Genomic DNA, 17,460 nt, shown 5'->3' with positions numbered 1-17,460 from the left:
TGTAGCTTGTCGGGGGGTGATATTTTTACGCATCTTTCGTTCTAAATTTACCAAGGTAGTATGTGAAAAACTGCCTGACGTACAATAAAATAAGTATAATTTTAGTTAGATCATCCACGTTGTTACTTTGCACCAAATTTTAAGCATGTTCTTTTTTTTGTAACTCTTCATGGACCTGGAGAAGGCGTATAGTAACGTTCTTATTAATAAGCGTTTGGAAGTACTTACTTAGTAAAAGCAAATAAAGAGCACTTACGTAAGCATTAGTAATAGCTATATAGATAAATCTTTCAATTTAAGGCCGGAAAAATGTTTCAGAAGAGCTAAACTCATCAAAGCATTAGAGCAAGGTTGTTGTCTTTTACCAACCATTTTAGTAATCTTAGAAAAGTGAAAAAAGAAGTTGGAAGACATGGAAATAGGCTGTTCACAAAGGTCGAAATTTCCATTTCTAATAAGAAGAGTGGGCGAGCAGATTGAGAATTAAAGATGAAATGCTAAATGCGGCATGCGACAATAGTCGTATGTAGAACCCCCATTCATATAAATGTTTAAGTGAAATTTTAGTGTTTGTTCCTTACATATGAAACAAACACTTACAAAAAGCCAAATAACTGTTTTAAATACCGTAAAGTTTTATGCTTTCTAAGAAATGGATACCGTTAACTTGGTCATTGCTACTGAAAACTGAAAGTATCGGCAACAATGTTTATATTTCTGGCATATTTTTTAACCTTTAATGTAATAAAACATAACCTAACGAAAAAAGTTCAGGGAATTTTTATTCTTCTGCATCGAATACCAACAAACTCACTAGATTTTCATGGCCAGCCCTACTATATAAAGATCGTGAACGGATAATACGTTACTGCATTTTTGGATTTTAAATCAAGTGAAAATGTTCAACTCAAAAACTGGCAAACGTAAGCCCCTTCATTCTCAAACTAGAAAAATAATAAACAAAAAGCTGAAGAGGGAACTACAATTCCTATAGCAAATTATAGAGAACGCGTCAGGGCAGCTACTGGAATTCCGAAAAACGCTTATCACAGCATTACAAAAGAGCAAGGAAAAGCCAAATCTGGGGAAAAATCAAGCTTCTCTCCGACAAAAACAAAACCTGTACCGAAAGTCAGTAATTAGACGAAAATTTTGAGAAAACCATTCGTCAAATATTCTACGATTTTCATGTCACTGAAAAGAGACGGTCAACAAGATCTGATAACATTTTTCTTTTTATTTTTCATCAATTTTTTATCAAACAAATTTATTTTTATTATAGAGGGTGTTATTGAAAGGTACGTACAACAAAATTGACAGTTCTTCCCGAAGTCTAAGAACTCTGAAAAACTTATTTTGTGTTATCAACATTATAAGGGGAAAATTAACCCCTATCCAACCTTTTTAGACGCTACTAAAAGATAAACAGGTAAAATTAATTTATTTTAGTAAATTCTAGCAACTGTAACAATAATAAAAAATAAGACCCCCTTTTGTTTCTATAGAGTTTCTTTTTATCAGAGGCGTACAACGAATTTGGACAACAATTTTAGTAATTTTTATCTCTAAAAGGAGAACACTTTTACTTGAACTTTTTTTAAATTTTAGCACCCATACTTCGAGACCAATTGCCGATTTTATTTTGTACGTACCTTTCAATAACACGCTGTATAGTTGTCTCTATTTGTACTTCCCGAACGTAAGCAAAGGAAGTATTGTAATCGAGTCCGTCGGCCGACTCTCTACTTTTACGTTTTCTCGGCCTTTCATGACCTCTATATGTATTTATATTAGGAATATCATGTAGATGGTAAAACGCTAACCAAAATTTGTCTAATCATCCCCACCACTAATGCAATGACGTCAGTTCAAAATTGCACATAGTAAATGGGTTTTAAATTGTATAAAATAACATAGTCCTACACATGTAGTTTATGACTCCGAATTGAGTTTTTACCCGAAACGTCCAGATTTTTGGAGAAAAAATCAAAATTATCAAACAACATTTTGCAATTTAATTTTGAATCTGCAAAACCGAATGCTTTGAAATCTTGCAGATGGTTTACAGTTATGACAAGCATGATAAAATTGTAATCAAAATATATTTACTTATCCCCTCCAAAAAAGTGATGACGTCAGCTCAAAAGTTTGCCGAATAAATCCTATCTAAAATGTACAAAATATGATGAGTCTGTAGTTGTGATTTATCATTCGGTTCATAGTTTTTGAATTTGTATATACAGGTGACTCAAAAAATTAATGAATGCGTGAATTTATTTTATTGATTTAATCAGGAACTACAAAACCGAATGCTTTGAAATCTTGGAGGTGTTTTAAAGTTGTCATAGGCATGATAAATTTATCGTCAAAATGCATTTGCTCATCTCCCGCTAAAAAATTGATGACGTCACCTCAAAATTTTGCTGAATAAATCCTATCTTAAATGTCCAAAATATGATGAGTCTGTAGTTGTGATTTATCATTCCATTCTAATTTTTTTCGATTTGCATATACAGGATAACTCAAAAAAATCAATGACAGTGTGAATTAATTTTATTGATTTAATCAGGATCTACACAACCGAATGCTTTGAAATCTTGAAGATATTTTAAATTTATAAGCATGGTAAAATTGTGACCAAAATGTATTTGCTCATCCCCCCTAAAAATTTGATCGCGCCGCCGCAAAATTTTGCTAAAAAAATGCTATCTTAAATGTGTAAAGAATGATGAGTCTATACTCGTGATTTATCGCTGCATTAATATATTTTAAATTTGCTTATACGGGGTGTCTGAAAAAAAAATAAATGACTGAGTCAATTAATTTTATTGATTAATTCATGAATTACAAAAATGTAATACGAAAAAAGACAAATAGGCTTGCGGTCGTCACGTTCCCGACAGCGAAGGAAGTACTGTCTAAACTCTTTAGACCAATTTTTTTGTAGACGTTCTTTTTTTAGTTGTCTTTAAAAGAACTATAACTCAGCAGAGCCTCTCTTCTCGATACATCGATGCTACGCCACTGCTAGCCAGACTACGAAACGCGCAACTTAAGCCCCGCCCCTGTCACCTTTCGTAGTGAAATTACTTCTATCTTCTAGAACATTCTAGAATATGAAAAAGTTGGTTTCCCGTTTTCGTCTGTCTGTCATATACATATTTTATTATACATATAGATAAACTCCGGGACCACTGGACTTATAAAACTAAAAAAAAAAGGAAAAAAAATAGTCGTAGCCAAAAATTTGATATTGTCATATGAAAATTTTGTTAAGTAAATACGAAAATGTACAAAAAAATATGTTTCTATATTTGTAATTTATTAATTCGGTCCTATTTTTAACCGCACGCATGTAGGTTTAAAAAAAAAAAATCAGAATCGTACAACAACCGATTGTTGTCAAATTTTAGGTGTTTATGATTTTTTGAAAAAGCTGAACTAGTTGGACTCTACTTCAGGGGGTGTAAATAACCTTAGACCATTTTTTTTTTGTATTAAGAAAATTCAATTACAAAATTCAAAAAATATCTTTTCGGATTCAAAAATTAGGTAAGTTTCATGAAACAAGCAGAAACAATCGTAAATTGTGACCGTGAGCCGTTCCGCTTCCTGTTGTGGTTTCTTAGGATAATGCGTTTGTATCAATGCAAGATGGAGTCCTCGATAGCAGAACTCACTGTTTTCTTTCATATTTCGATGTGTAATCTGGTCGTTGTGAGTAGCACCTTATTTAGAATAGTTTACACAGAATGACTCAAAAAAAAATGAAGGAGGCAATTTGTTTTATTGATTAAATAAAGCTAATCTCACCTAATTTTCCATAAAATTTGCGAATATAGTACTGTTATTATTGGTATTACACTCCACATATCCTAAATTTATATACGTGTCTTTGGTATAATCACAGGTATAATGTTGATGACGTCATCACAAATTTTGTAATCGAAAAATTCACTTAAAACATGCGAATAACTTATAACCTTTATTTTACTGCACATATAGGATGTTTAAAATTAAGTTTCTAAATTAATTGAAAATGTTTCATTTGATTTTTTTTATTTTGGTAATACAGTAATATTTTTTATTTAATACATGAGGAAAAAATAATAAATAACTTTTACAACTGATCTAGTATGCTAGTGTTCTATTTTCTACCAAAGTCATTACAGAAAGTTACTCAAAGTTGAAAAAGATATCTCCAAAATATACCAACAGTAAGCTCTCTGGAATAATTTTAAAATGTATGAATGTATGTATGAATGCATAAGTCACTGATCTCACTAACTTTTTCGTCAGTTTTTTATTTTCTATTTAATACCCCACTATACCCATTATTTTTTTGAAAAAGATGTGTTGTATAGTCTCCGTATTAAACCACCATAGAATTCGGTGGTACAAGCCTGTGGTTAAGAATAAACCATTACAAAAATCAGTAATAAATGAAATGTGACGTTTACATAATAATATTTGAAGATGACGTCATCAATTTTTTGAAGTGGGTGAATAGACAAATTGTAGGTGGCCACGTTTTTGCTATTTCGACAGTAATCCATAGTCACTGCACGAAAATTTTAAAGTAACCAGTGATCAGGCAACAAACAAAAAAGATTCTATGAGGTGTGAAGAAGCATGAAACAGCAAGAAAATATAAATTTCGACATTTGTCGACCCTATTTGGTTATGTGCAACACTTCCTTTCGCTTAAGAAGTAAAAAGATACCTGAGCCCCTAAGCTTAATTCATGATCATGATTCATGACTCATCCCTCAAGTATAAATTAGAATTAATTACACACGATTAATTTTAACTTCTGTAAAATATTTTTACTCTCTGCTAAACTTAAAATTACAAACGTTGAGGCCGGTTTATACGCAACGATTGCTAAAATTTACTTAAGATTGCTTTAGTAGAATTAATTATGTTTAATTCCAATTAAAATTTAATGTATGAATGAAAGTCCTTGATTGGTTGAATTTGATCATGTGATCGATGGTTTAATTAAATTAATGCCGAGATTAAATACTTTTGTAACCCGGATCTTACAATCATATTCCATAATTATGCTGTTCTAAGTATTAGTGGAATGGTGGAGTTAAATAAAATAATACAGTGCATTTTAAATTTGACTACATACTGACGAAAAAATTGTGACGTCCGAAGATTCACGAACACATCGGTACTACAGCGCAAGTCCACATAAAAGTTGCAGTCTGTCCGTAGACCCTTGCGGCAGTTTTCTATTATCGATACCACAAGATGTCATTTTTAGCATAGAAAAAATGTACCTGGCTGATGAAAATCCAGCAAAATCGTAACAAAGTGATTAAATCACAAATTTCTAAAGTAGAATTAACAACGTGGTGGCGATGAGCGACAAAAAACGTGAAGGGCACAAAGATCATGGTAAATTTAATTTGTCAAAACATAACCAAAAATTTTGCAATCTGCTTTGCTTTAAAATATTGTCACAGCGTTTTAATTTAAAACTTTAAATCCGTCAGTGTTTATTAGGCAAAGATTCACCCAGAGACAGATCACGTTCACCTCAAAGAAAAGACGAAAAGAAAGCAGACAATGTTTCACTTGAAGCCAAAAAGAGACTCAAGAATATCGGAATTCAGATGAAACTAAGCTCTCAAAAACTAAATTCTAAACCTAAATTAACTATAGCGTCGGCCTTTAACCAAGAAAGCGACGACGAACCTGAGGAGATGCCACCAGAAGCTCGAATGAGGATGAGGAATATCGGGAGGTATGTAGGAAACAGGGCATTACAAATATAAATTTAGTTCCAACAGGGACACACCCACGTCGTCTGGACCAAACTCTTTCGGCAAAACGAAGCAGGGATTCTCAGATTCAAAGAAACTCTTTGAAAAGAACCTAAAAGAAGCAATGGACGGTACCACAGATAACTAATATCTGCACAATTACCTGATATTTCTGTTATTGCAATAATTTATTTATCTTTAGATATATGAATGTGAGGTATTAAAATTAAACACTTTAAAAATATTTTTCAAAATTTATTACAAAGTGAATATTTACTTTCTTTGTGGTTGTTGCGCACGAGTGTTGTCGCGACCTGGGAAGTTCCGCTGTGGCGGCACTCTGATCCTACGATCCTTCTTGCTCCTATTACGCACAACTTTACTGTGAATAGCGCACGAGACGCAGTAGTGCAACTTAGCATACAGTTTCGGGAGAACGTATTCTACAAATAAACGATTAGCAAAATCACCAACACGTTAAAATCGACTTACGAGAATAAACTGATGCTTCAGTAATATCTCTTACTGCAGCAGCTTCGACAATGTTTCGAATAACGAATTTCTTGATGGCCTTGTCTTTTGGGACACATCGAGCACAGTTGGTGCAGCGGACGGGCTTAACATGACCACGTCCGTGCTTGGAGCGTCCTCCATTGCGCCTTTTACACGTCTACAACAAACACCATGAGGACGATTTGAGGTTAGAGTCACACGTCGCAAATATTTTTACACAAAATGAAACTAATAGAAATTAATAAACTAATTGCGTTCTCTAATATTATTTATATTAAACTTTAACACTAAAAATCGTTACTATTTTAATAAAAACACAGAAACTCACCATTTTTGTCACTACTCGCTGCTGAACGGATGTGAAAGACTTGACGTTAGGGATTTTCGTGTCACCGCCAGGTAATGATTTCCGTTGGAGTCAGCGCGCGAAGCTTGAAATTTTCACACAACCGACAGAATGTAATTTAAATTTGAAAAAACATGGTCGATGTTTTTTATAAGTGAATAATTAATACAGTAAATAACTGTAATCGTGTTTTTTATTTGTCCAAAACGTGTAACGCACAGCGAAACTAATACATCCTAAATAACTCAGATTTCTCTATCGTTTTTCACATGTACTGTAATTTAAACAAGACTTTTTGGTTTAACGACCTAATAATTCCTTCTTTCCGCAAAAACCGAGATATCGGTACAAACTTTCTGGGCTATTCTTTAACTGTTAAACAAAGCAAAGTGACACTTTCAGAGCGTGCTGACTAGAACAATGTCGTTGAAAGAGAAAAACACGTTACACTTGATCAGCCAGTGCGCAAATTTCAAATTCAAACGAAACGCTCGAATTGTTTGATTGAAATTTGTTTTTGTGGTAGTGGTGAAAGTACTATTTATTAATATAAATAGAAAATTTCACAACAGATAGACACTGAGCATCGACAATTCAAAGACGCAAAATGAAACTGGTGAGTTAGAGTGGTGCTTTAATTACACAGATGCTTATTATTTTTTTAGTTGGCAGGTTTATTCTTGGCTTTGACCATCTTCGCCGTTTATGCGATGGCTACTCCCACTGAAAACCAAGTGCCTCTGCCTGCTGAAAGCGTCCTGAGAGCACAGAGACAAGCTGGTGGAGGACACCACCACGACGCCGTTGATTTTGGAGCCCACAAAGGAGAACACGGGTCCTTTGGATGGTACGCCGACTTCCCAGTTCATGGACACGGCGGACATTAATTACTTTTGACTGTTCTTCTTTCTTCTTCTTCGTCTTATCTTTCGCTCTCTTCTTCTTCTTTTTTTTTTCTTCTTCGTCTCAAACTCTTTCTCTGTATTTATTTCTCTTTGCAACTGTTATTTTATACACTGTTTTCTTACCTTACCGAAAAAATAAAAGACTTGTTACTGACATAGATATGTTTATTTATTACTTTTAGTGTTGCCCTGTACACCCTTTTTAATACTGATCTATTAACGGCGATACATAGGAAAATTGACCATTCTCATTGTTAAACAGTTCAACAAATTTAGGCCGACTCTTTAATTGGTCTCAATAACACAATATATCTAAGAGAATAACAGTTATAAATATCTGACTCTTTTTGTCAGACTTAACTTTCTATTTCTACAGCTTGCATAAAGATTACATTTCGGTTATATTATTCAAAGTAATAGAACGAAAGTGAGAACGACAATTCCTCAGTTAAACTCTCAGAAGAGTAATAAGTAAGCCATAAAATTAAGACGAAGGCACATCTCTGTCTTTTTTTTCTTCTTCATTTGTCATAGGAAGCGATCAGATTGGAGTTTTCTGAACGACGAATTAACCCAATAATTGAACACAAATTGGCCTAACTTGAATTAATATTGCTTAAACAATAACATTATGGCACATTGAATAAAGAAGAAATTAAGTGTTCCCGATACTATGGTCGCCAGCCCATAATAACCTTCTTGAAAGGTACAAAAATACCATGATAGGGTTCACTGTGAAACAAAAACCAACAATTAAAATCGAACAACCAATCACACACATAGCATGTACCATTGAAAATACCTCCTAGTGTTGAAAGTACCATCGGAGTGTCCATCCGGAGTTCCCAGTTGGACCCCAACGAATTGGTCGCTTTGGGACACTACAGGTCCCACGTACCTAACCCTTCCGCCCCTCACGCGCCCTTCAGGCGTGATCACTTTGACCCAGTGATCTGGTTTCAAGTCTCGTGGAACCCTCGGGAGAAACGGCTGCCACCCTTGAGGTGGTACGTTGTCTCCAGACGGTTCCGGAGCTGATGCTCGCCTAGGCACACTCTTCTTACTTTCAGTTCTGGAAAGGACGCTTCAATCAGGTGCAACTGCGAAAGAAGTGAACTCATACCCATAATCTCTCGTTGTCATAATGCAGTCAATTGAACGTCTTAAATAGTTTTCGGCTTCTTCCACCAAACTGTCGGTGGAATCGCCACTGTCTAAAGTGAGGGTCCAGTCACCTCGCAGTTCTGGAAGAGAACCATTAGCGAACCTAACTTTGGAGGGTGCAGGTTTAATCGTTGATCTTCTAGACGGAGATACTGGAGCGGAGCACCTTCTTGACGGGATGGGTGGAGAAGATAGGGGATAAAAGCTATTGTAGCGAGATTGCGAGTAACTGCCTTCGCTTGGTGTAGCTGTAGTGGTGGTCCATGTAAATTTTTGCGACTAAAATGAAAACGATGTTGACCCGGTGTTTAATGGTGATGATATTTCGGAAAAAGTAATTGCTTTATCAATCGGGACGAGATTCTTTATAATTTTTACTAATGCCAATTTTAAATGACACTATTTACCATTTGATAGTATTTAAACAATCTTTTAAACGTAATATTTCAATTGGTTATAATTATCAACTGGTCACTGTGATTGAACTTATGCCCCTCTACACGAGTATTTTGCCACCCACCACGAAATTCCATTTATTAATTTTAATGATTATGCATACAAGATCCACGATTTCTAAGAATGAAAGGAAAAAAATTAATACTTCATTTGTTACTAATAGGATCTTTTAAAAATATTTTACAATTTTATTCTCATGCGTGTTTCCCCTTTTTGCTTAAAAAACTAGCAGCTTGAAATTGCGTGTAATTTACGAACGATTAAAAGATCGAATAGATAATAGTTCAATTACTAGATTACTGATTAGACAGCCGCCAGTTTGATTTGCATGACCAGAAGACACGCAAATAACGTTGCCATGTTTGCTTTCAAGTCTCCTACCATTTACCTATTTAGATTAACAAAAGTCCACTTGTTATAGCTATTTATAAAGTGTTCACAAATTACGTGACATGTATTATCAAATAAAATTATGTACAACTTATACCAAATAAAAGGACGTAGTTCTGGATGAAATTTCATTTATTATAATTTAGTTTCAAATTAGCATTTGTTTATTTTCTTGTAAAATGACAAAAGTACGGATAGATCGTTGATTCGTAATAAAAGAGCTACGGTTCTGGAACGAAGGTTTTGCAAAACAACTTAGAAGGATTAGTAATTAATTTATGGTTCTGGCAAAAAAGCGGTCAAGTTTACATATTTTTCAAACCATTTTCCCCCCTCTCGTAGTAAATATTTTCTTTTCATTTAGGACATTCGTGACTTTAATAGAACTAGTTAAAGAAATTAAATTTGTTTCTCGATTGTAATATGTACGAGAGGCTGCATGTTCGAACTCTTGTACGTTTTTTACTTCCCGAGCTTAACGCAGATTGTTGCAAAACTTTATATTGGGAATCATAGTATTTAAATTTTATAAAATAACATACTCCTAGACTTGCGGTTTATGAATCACCTTGAGTTTTAACCCTAGGCATCCAGATTTTAGCAAAAAAATCACAATTATATGTATACTAACGTTTTATATGAATGTAGGAGCCACATTTCCAACAGCTGAGGCGGGTGGGCGAGGCTAAAACTTGCTAAGCTAGGACTGAACATTATTAAGATTAATCACTGGAACGAAGAAGGGGTGTGTGCGCGGGGCTACTGGTTGCTCATAAATCTAGAAAAAAGCTAAATTTAGCCCCGCCCACCTGTTTTCTCCATTTCACTAACGTATTTTATTTAGTGTAAAATGGAAATTAAAAAATAACAATATTGTATTCCCAAAATTTTCTGGGAAAATGAAGTGAGCCGTTCCTGATTTAATCTATAAAATAAATTGACTCATTCATTAATTTTTTGGGGCCACCTGTTTAAGCAAATCTAAAAAATATGAATGCTGTGATAAATCACAAGTATTGACTCATCATACTTTGCACATTTAAGATAAGATTTATTCGGCAAAATTTTAAAGTGACGTCATCCCTTTTTTAGGGGGATGAACAAATATATTTTGATCAAAAATTTACCATGCTTATGATAACTTTAAAACATCTCCAAGATTTCAAAGCATTCGGTTTTGTAGATTCAAAATTAAATTGCAAAATGTTTTTATAATTTTGAATTTTTTTCCAAAAATCTTTTACATATAAAATTCCACAACGATCAGTCCATTACATAATATTCCTAAAATACTCACAAAATTTTACAACAATCGATCCTGGAATTTCGGAAATTATATTTCTAATAAATATCTTTATTTTTCACATTAGGTAGGATGTTTAATTTAATTTAATTTTTAGTGTATTTAATTATAATTTGTAATTTAGATATAATGGGGTTCCCCGTAATAAAGTTTATTTATTTATTTACATATTTATTTATTTATTTATTTATTTATTTATTTATTTATTTATTTATTTATTTATTTATTTATTTATTTATTTATTTATTTATTTATTTATTTATTTATTTATTTATTTATTTATTTATTTATTTATTTATTTATAAATATCGACACAGGTGACAGCCACACGACAGATAGATGACAGCCAGATGGCAGGCAGACGGCAGACAGACGACAGACAGACAGCAGACACTCGACAAACAGACAGACAGACGACAGACAGACAGCAGACACTCGACAAACAGACAGACAGACGACAGACAGACAGACGTCAGACAGACAGACGACAGACGTCAGACAGACAGACGACAGACAGACAGACAGACGACAGACAGACAGACAGACGACAGACAGAGGACAGCTTACGCTCGGTAAGTAAAAATTAATTTAAAATTATTTAAACTGAAATTGCCTCGCCCCTGAAGCACAATCCAGTTTTTTAGATAATTTTCAAATTTGATTACGAAAATTTTATTTCTTATGTTATATGAAAATAAAAATGTGTTGATTTTGAAATTACAGTTAAAACAACTGTATTCCCAGATTTCAAGAAAATGAAACAAACTGTTTTTGATTTAATCAATAAAACGAATTGCTTCTGCATCTTGTATAATCAATTCTAAAAAATATGGCTGTATTGATAAAACACATAAAACACAAGTGTAGACAATACCACAATATGTATTTTGCATCTTCTAAATAAGATTTATCCACAAAAAATTGTTCACATTATGTCATCAAGTTTTTGAAGGGATTAAATAAATAAATTTTGGTTAATGTTTTTCCAGAACAATCAATTTCGTACTTAAATTGTAAAATGTTGTAAAATTTTGCTTTTTTATATAAAAAAAAGTCTAGATGTCTAGGGTAAAAGATTAAGGCCGATTAATAAGCAAACAGAAATATATTTCATAAAATTTAAACAGTACTACGATCGGATCAATTTCACAATCACTAGTTTCGAAAATCTGTCAAATAAAATGACCAACAAACGACAGAGGCCACACAGACGCAAATGGGAGACCTATTTTTTCATACTCTAGGTGTTATGAGACTTCGAGAAAATATGAAATTAGCCATTCGCCAATTCGGACCCTGTTACAACACTTTTCCAGTTTTCACTCGGGAAGTAAAAAAGGAAAAACGAAAATTAGTTTTTCAGCTGTCTACTTACGTTACCAAATTAAAACCGCATTCAAAAATTTAGAAAAAAATCAGTTAATTGATTAAACCAGTGGAAAACTATTCAAGCAGAACCTCCCTCGTCCCTGAAGAATTTATACATGCATATTTTGCGTGCATTTTTCAGTAAAGATTTATTAATTTCTTTGGAAGGATAAACATTTTAATTTTAATGTAAATATTTATAACGCGAACACCAACATGACGTACTTTGCTCTAGTAATTTTAAGGATATTTACAGTGTCGGATTGAGGACCTGGGGGCCCACCGAGAAATTTACAAAGGGGCTCCCTTATTATTACTATTATTTTGAGTTTTGCCAGCAACATGGGCGTCTTAAAAAAATTGGTGGAAGGTTATTTGACAGAAAGTTAATGTTAAAAATAAATGTGAAGCAGTGTGCTAGGCGTCTGTTTCAAATGAGTTTTTCGTTCGCAAAATTTTGTGATGACATCATCAACATTTTTGCAAGGACACGTATGTCACTTTGGATAGGCGTAGTATATTACTAATAACAACAGTGTTGTATTCCCAAATTTTTGAGAAATTGAAGTGAGCCGTTCCTGATTTAATAAATGAAACAAATTGACTCATCATATAACGTACATATAACATTAAATAATTTTATTTTAATATCCTTTGAGATGACGTCATTATGTTGGTGATGATGTTCTTAATATGCACAGAAGATATGACAACAATCGGTTCAGTAGCTTCGGAAATTATCTGTTTAATAAAAATTGACACAGACAGGCAGACAAACGACAGACAGACGGTAACGAGAGACCACTTTTTTCGTACTCTAGAGGTTATGAAACGTAAAAACACATGAAACTGGCAAGTCGCCCGATGGACTCGATTACTATACTACCTTAGCTTACGCTCGGGAAGTAAAAATATGTTGTTTTTGGAACTAAAAGTAAAAATATATTCTTATTTAATATTTATGTATGTATTTTTTTTGTGTCTGTTATATTTTTAGGAAAATTTATTGCATTTATAATTATAACATCCTGTATATTTGAAATGTAAGATGTGGGGCCCCGAAATAGAGTTGGGGATGACTAGAGAAAATTTTTGTTAGCGTAGAAAATAGTCTTAAAAATTTTTATTGTACACTCTGTGAACGTTCAAAAGACATACAATTAGGCGTTCGTCAAAATGACCCTACTACAAACAATGAAAGTATTCTCAGTAATTAATTTATTAGCATGATCAAAATTTTTTTCGAAAATATATCTCTCATTCTGTTTCTCAATTCTGTAAAAAATAAACACACAATTTTAGGTATCACAGATTACTTTTTCCGAAACGCCTCTCAAATTGACGAAAAAAGACAGACAACTTACGGTAAAACCCGGCGACTGGAAGTCACTAGTCTTCAAAAACTGCCCGTAAGTAGTTACAACTGGAGCTTTAATATTAGGAGGACACAAATGATCGGCTGACCTCGACAATTCCGGCACCATACTAGTAAACCCTATATCTGAAAGCAAAACTCGTCGGGCTTCGACCGTTTTCTCTGATAATCTCAGTCTTGATCCAGGTAAGGGGAACTTCGACGGCAAAGTAGTAAAATTCTCACCCCCGCGAGCCTAAAATAGCTTAATTAGAATGCAAATAACCTCAAAAGATCACGCACTTTATTGACTAAATTGCTTTCAGACAACCATGATGAACCAGGCAAAGCGGAAATGTCAGTCTGTGCACCCGAGTCTTTTCGTATGGCGTTAGAATGGGCTAGAATTGGTCGAGTTTTCCGTGATCCCTTAGCAAGGGCCTCCCTATCATACACTCATATAAATATCAAAATCAACGGAACTCTAATAAATATACCTGTGTATAAGCGGCCTGTAGGAAAGAGGATTAGGGCACGTGTTCCTCCTCAAACCCCCGTATTCTGGGTCTTGTATGCCACATTTCGAGATGTCCGTCTCGATAATTCTAACACGTTCTTCAAACCGGTCGAAACTCTCATCTTTTTCTAGTGACTTATTTTCGAAACTGGAATCTTGGTAGGAGTAGCAGCTTTTCAGACTCTTTTCTTGGTTGATGGAGTTGTCGGATTTTGAGTTGTACAATTGAGAGTTTTCGCGTCTGAAGTCCACATCCGTGTTGTCGTTGAAGACGTCATCGTCGAGTTCTCGATCAGAAACGTCAAGGTTCTGGTCAAGATCTGGACATTGCAGTAGGTTTCCTGTGTCGGCGTGGGAGTCACCAGGTTCTATAGAGACTAACTGTTCTTTAAAATCAGAGTCTTTGGTCTCGTCTGTGGTAAAAATTAACTCTATATCGTCGACTTCTTGATCTTGGTCTTGTTCTAGATCATTCTGTGGAACCGGTTCTTCGTCTCGTGTTTCGTTGTTGTTATTACTGTTCATCTCGGTTTCAGAAGGTAATGTGTTTATGTTAGAAAAGCTGACAGTTTTCGACGCTGATAAATTTTTGGTGGAAGTGTCGCCCAAAGTGGTCAAATTAGAAAAACTTACTGTTTTCGAAACGGATAACTTTTTGGCGGTTGGAGATTTCAACACGAGAAGGCTTTCCAAAGACGCCGACGCTTTCCCAATCGACTTAATTGAAATTTTAGCCTCAAACTTTCCTTTTTTCTTTCGGGATTTGGTGCGGGTTGTTTCTAATTTTTTCTCTTCATTGTGAACGAGTGGATTGTCGCGGGTTTCTTCTAATACTGGTTTTTGAGCTTGCTCGTCGACTAGCTTGGTTTTCAAGACGTGATTTTCGAGCGTGAGTGCCCTCAAGGTCTGTTCTACAGAATCAACCGGGTAGTGTTTGCTTTTCAGTTCTAAAATTTCGGAACGACTCTGTTCTAGAGCCGCCCTTAAAGCTACGACAGTCTGATGTAGTGCTCTTACAGTATCCAGACATGGTCCTTGTTTAGACAGTGCCCCCCCAACATCCATTTTCGGCCAAGCACATCCATTTTCACAATTATTACGTTTTCCACAAAACAGACCCGAACTGCAACATTTCCACTTACGTAACTAACAAACAAATCAATCGTCGTGGAGAAAAACGCACATTAATTACCAGAATCTGTTTTCAAACTGAAACATTACAATCAATACTCACCCTTGGATTTTGTACAACCCCGGGAATTAGCAAGCGATCACAGACACACCTCACAACCGACCAAACGTATCGGACAGAGACGGAACACGCGAGACCGAACTAGACTACAATCGAACCCCTTTATTAATGTTGGAGTTTTTCGCACAGCGCGCATTTAATTCGCAATAAACCGTAAAACTATTTATGCAGATTATGCGGGAAAACCGACTCGAAACACTGCGCTAGGGCCCAGGGGATGACACCCTCGCAGAAACCCGAAATTTGCATTTAATTCGACAGCCAGCCCATCTTCTAGAACCAGATGCCAACTGTTCACATATGCGCACTTGTATCCGATTTATTTACGTCCAGACGACGAAATGAGATCATCATATTTACGCCAATTCAGATTCCGACACAATTTATGACATTTCTTTCACGCTTTAATTAATGGCAATTCGTCACAGTTCAAGCCGAACTTTAAAAATCCCGCGGAACACGTGACAGCTGCAGCTGTCACTTTGACAACCGAGACAACCCGTTTTAGGTTAGTTTTTTAAATAAAATGCTGTCGCGTGTTTGCCGACAATTCGTCAGACACAAACATGCCCCAGACCACTGGGTAAGTTTTCAAAACTCGACACACAATTAATAATACCACCCTTTCAAGTCAGTTGTTCAAAAGAAAAATCACCCGGTTGACAAAGCTCTAGCGCATTTCGACGACTTTTACAAGCAAGTTTTTACGAATAAATGGGAATTTATGAGAGAGGGGCTCCTAGGAAAACAAAAATATGTCGCTGTTATTAATAATTACTCTGATTCTGAGGCCACAATGGCAAAACTCGAACTCCAGGGTGCCCTCAATGTGAGAACCCTTTTTAATCTTCAGAAGGAGTATATAAAGGAGAGGAAAGCTAGAAGTGAGAAGAAACGAAAACTTGCGGAAATTCATAAGATTGATAAAGAATTAGATGCAAAAGTAGATGAAACAAAGCCAGATCTTTCTTTAGAAGCTAGTTTAGAAAATGCCGAAATTGATGAAAGGCGTCTAGTAGACAGTCGCGATACTTTATCTGGAGAAATTCTTCATGAGTTTGTTCCAGCAACAAAAATTAAAGGAAAAGACGATTTTATACCAGAATCTACCCATTACAAGTTTTACAAAACTGATAAATTTGACATAACGGTCATACCAGAGTATGACATTAATTTTCCTGAACATTTAAATATTTACTGTTTTGAGGAAAGCAATAATAGCGACTTTGATAAAGCGCGTACTGGTTCAACTGGCGTTTTAAATTATTATCTGATGGATGGTGGCTCAATTTTACCAGTTCTGGCACTAGACATAAAACCTGGTAATAAAATTCTTGATTTGTGTGCAGCTCCTGGAGGGAAAACACTACTAGCAATACAAACTCTGTACCCTGATAGTATAGTCGCAAATGACGTATCTATGTCGCGCACAAATCGCCTTTATAATATCGGACGACAGTTTCTTTATGACTTTAAAGAACGGTGGTTGCAAACAGGAAAGCTCCAAATCACTAATATCGACGGAAGGTATTTTCCAAAGAACAATTTTGACAGGATTTTGGTAACAAATAACTCAGTAGTTATCACTAATAAAAAACATGTTTTCTAGGTTGATGTACCATGCACAACAGACCGTCATTCACTTCATGAAAACGACAATAACATTTTTAAGCCGTCCCGTGTCAGAGAACGACTACAATTACCTGAACTACAGTCTGAATTATTAGTTAATGCTTTAAAACTTGTAAAGAAAGGTGGTATTGTGGTCTACTCCACTTGTTCACTTAGCCCTATTCAAAATGACGGGGTGGTACACATGGCTTTGAAAAACCTCTGGGAGGAAACCGAAATTGATGTGGTCGTCGTGTAAGTACCGTCCGACTTAAAACATTAATTTGTTAATTATTGTTGCTTTATAGGGATTTGAGTCCAGCTCTGCTTCAAACTCGACATGTGTTCAAATTAGCCAGTAAAAAGATAATGAAGTATGGACATCTTGTTGTACCGTACTTACCCCAAAACTACGGACCCACATATTTTTGTAAACTTAAACGAATAAACTAAAAACTTACACCAACTTATCATTTTTAAACAAAATTTAAATTTGACAGTTTTGAC

The 17,460-nt window shown here is 34.9% G+C and overlaps 4 protein-coding genes across 7 annotated transcripts; 2 read left to right on the top strand and 2 right to left on the bottom strand.

The window, feature by feature from the left end:
* The first annotated feature begins 5,207 nt into the window (after nt 1-5,207).
* LOC135133082 (PEST proteolytic signal-containing nuclear protein-like) lies at nt 5,208-6,018 on the top strand. Of its 3 annotated transcripts, none has more exons than XM_064061340.1 (3): nt 5,208-5,406; nt 5,505-5,755; nt 5,793-6,018. In XM_064061340.1, the coding sequence occupies exons 1-3, from the start codon at nt 5,404-5,406 to the stop codon at nt 5,920-5,922; spliced, it is 384 nt and encodes a 127-aa protein (XP_063917410.1). In that variant the 5' UTR covers nt 5,208-5,403; the 3' UTR covers nt 5,923-6,018. The 3 variants fall into 3 exon arrangements, with proteins under 3 accessions (XP_063917410.1, XP_063917409.1, XP_063917408.1); XM_064061339.1 differs by having other exon boundaries at nt 5,209-5,406; nt 5,515-5,755; nt 5,802-6,018; XM_064061338.1 differs by having other exon boundaries at nt 5,209-5,406; nt 5,515-5,755.
* Nucleotides 6,017-6,725, bottom strand: Rps26 (Ribosomal protein S26). The gene is made up of 3 exons (XM_064061341.1): nt 6,616-6,725; nt 6,267-6,444; nt 6,017-6,217 (listed from the first exon to the last, which is right to left on the bottom strand). The coding sequence occupies exons 1-3, from the start codon at nt 6,616-6,618 to the stop codon at nt 6,048-6,050; spliced, it is 351 nt and encodes a 116-aa protein (XP_063917411.1). The 5' UTR covers nt 6,619-6,725; the 3' UTR covers nt 6,017-6,047.
* Nucleotides 6,726-7,576: 851 nt separating this feature from the next.
* Nucleotides 7,577-15,851, bottom strand: LOC135133078 (uncharacterized). The gene is made up of 7 exons (XM_064061330.1): nt 15,325-15,851; nt 14,071-15,213; nt 13,877-14,018; nt 13,584-13,829; nt 8,662-8,981; nt 8,329-8,610; nt 7,577-8,270 (listed from the first exon to the last, which is right to left on the bottom strand). The coding sequence occupies exons 2-7, from the start codon at nt 15,153-15,155 to the stop codon at nt 8,210-8,212; spliced, it is 2,136 nt and encodes a 711-aa protein (XP_063917400.1). The 5' UTR covers nt 15,156-15,213; nt 15,325-15,851; the 3' UTR covers nt 7,577-8,209.
* L(2)10685 (lethal (2) 10685) lies at nt 15,798-17,419 on the top strand. 2 transcript variants are annotated; one of them, XM_064061335.1, is made up of 4 exons: nt 15,798-15,925; nt 15,974-16,903; nt 16,952-17,208; nt 17,262-17,419. In XM_064061335.1, exons 1-4 carry the CDS (start codon nt 15,869-15,871, stop codon nt 17,404-17,406), a joined length of 1,389 nt encoding a protein of 462 aa, XP_063917405.1. In that variant the 5' UTR covers nt 15,798-15,868; the 3' UTR covers nt 17,407-17,419. The 2 variants fall into 2 exon arrangements, with proteins under 2 accessions (XP_063917405.1, XP_063917406.1); XM_064061336.1 differs by having other exon boundaries at nt 15,824-15,925; nt 15,978-16,903.
* The last annotated feature ends 41 nt before the right edge of the window (nt 17,420-17,460 follow it).

Source organism: Zophobas morio, unplaced genomic scaffold (genome assembly GCF_036711695.1).
Source record: "Zophobas morio isolate AGI-343-1 ecotype UQ-CSIRO unplaced genomic scaffold, CSIRO_AGI_Zmor_V1 ptg000021l, whole genome shotgun sequence".
NCBI lineage: Eukaryota > Metazoa > Arthropoda > Insecta > Coleoptera > Tenebrionidae > Zophobas > Zophobas morio.
The sequence above is the reverse complement of the archived record's forward strand: the minus strand, read 5'-3'. Positions and strand labels throughout refer to the sequence as shown.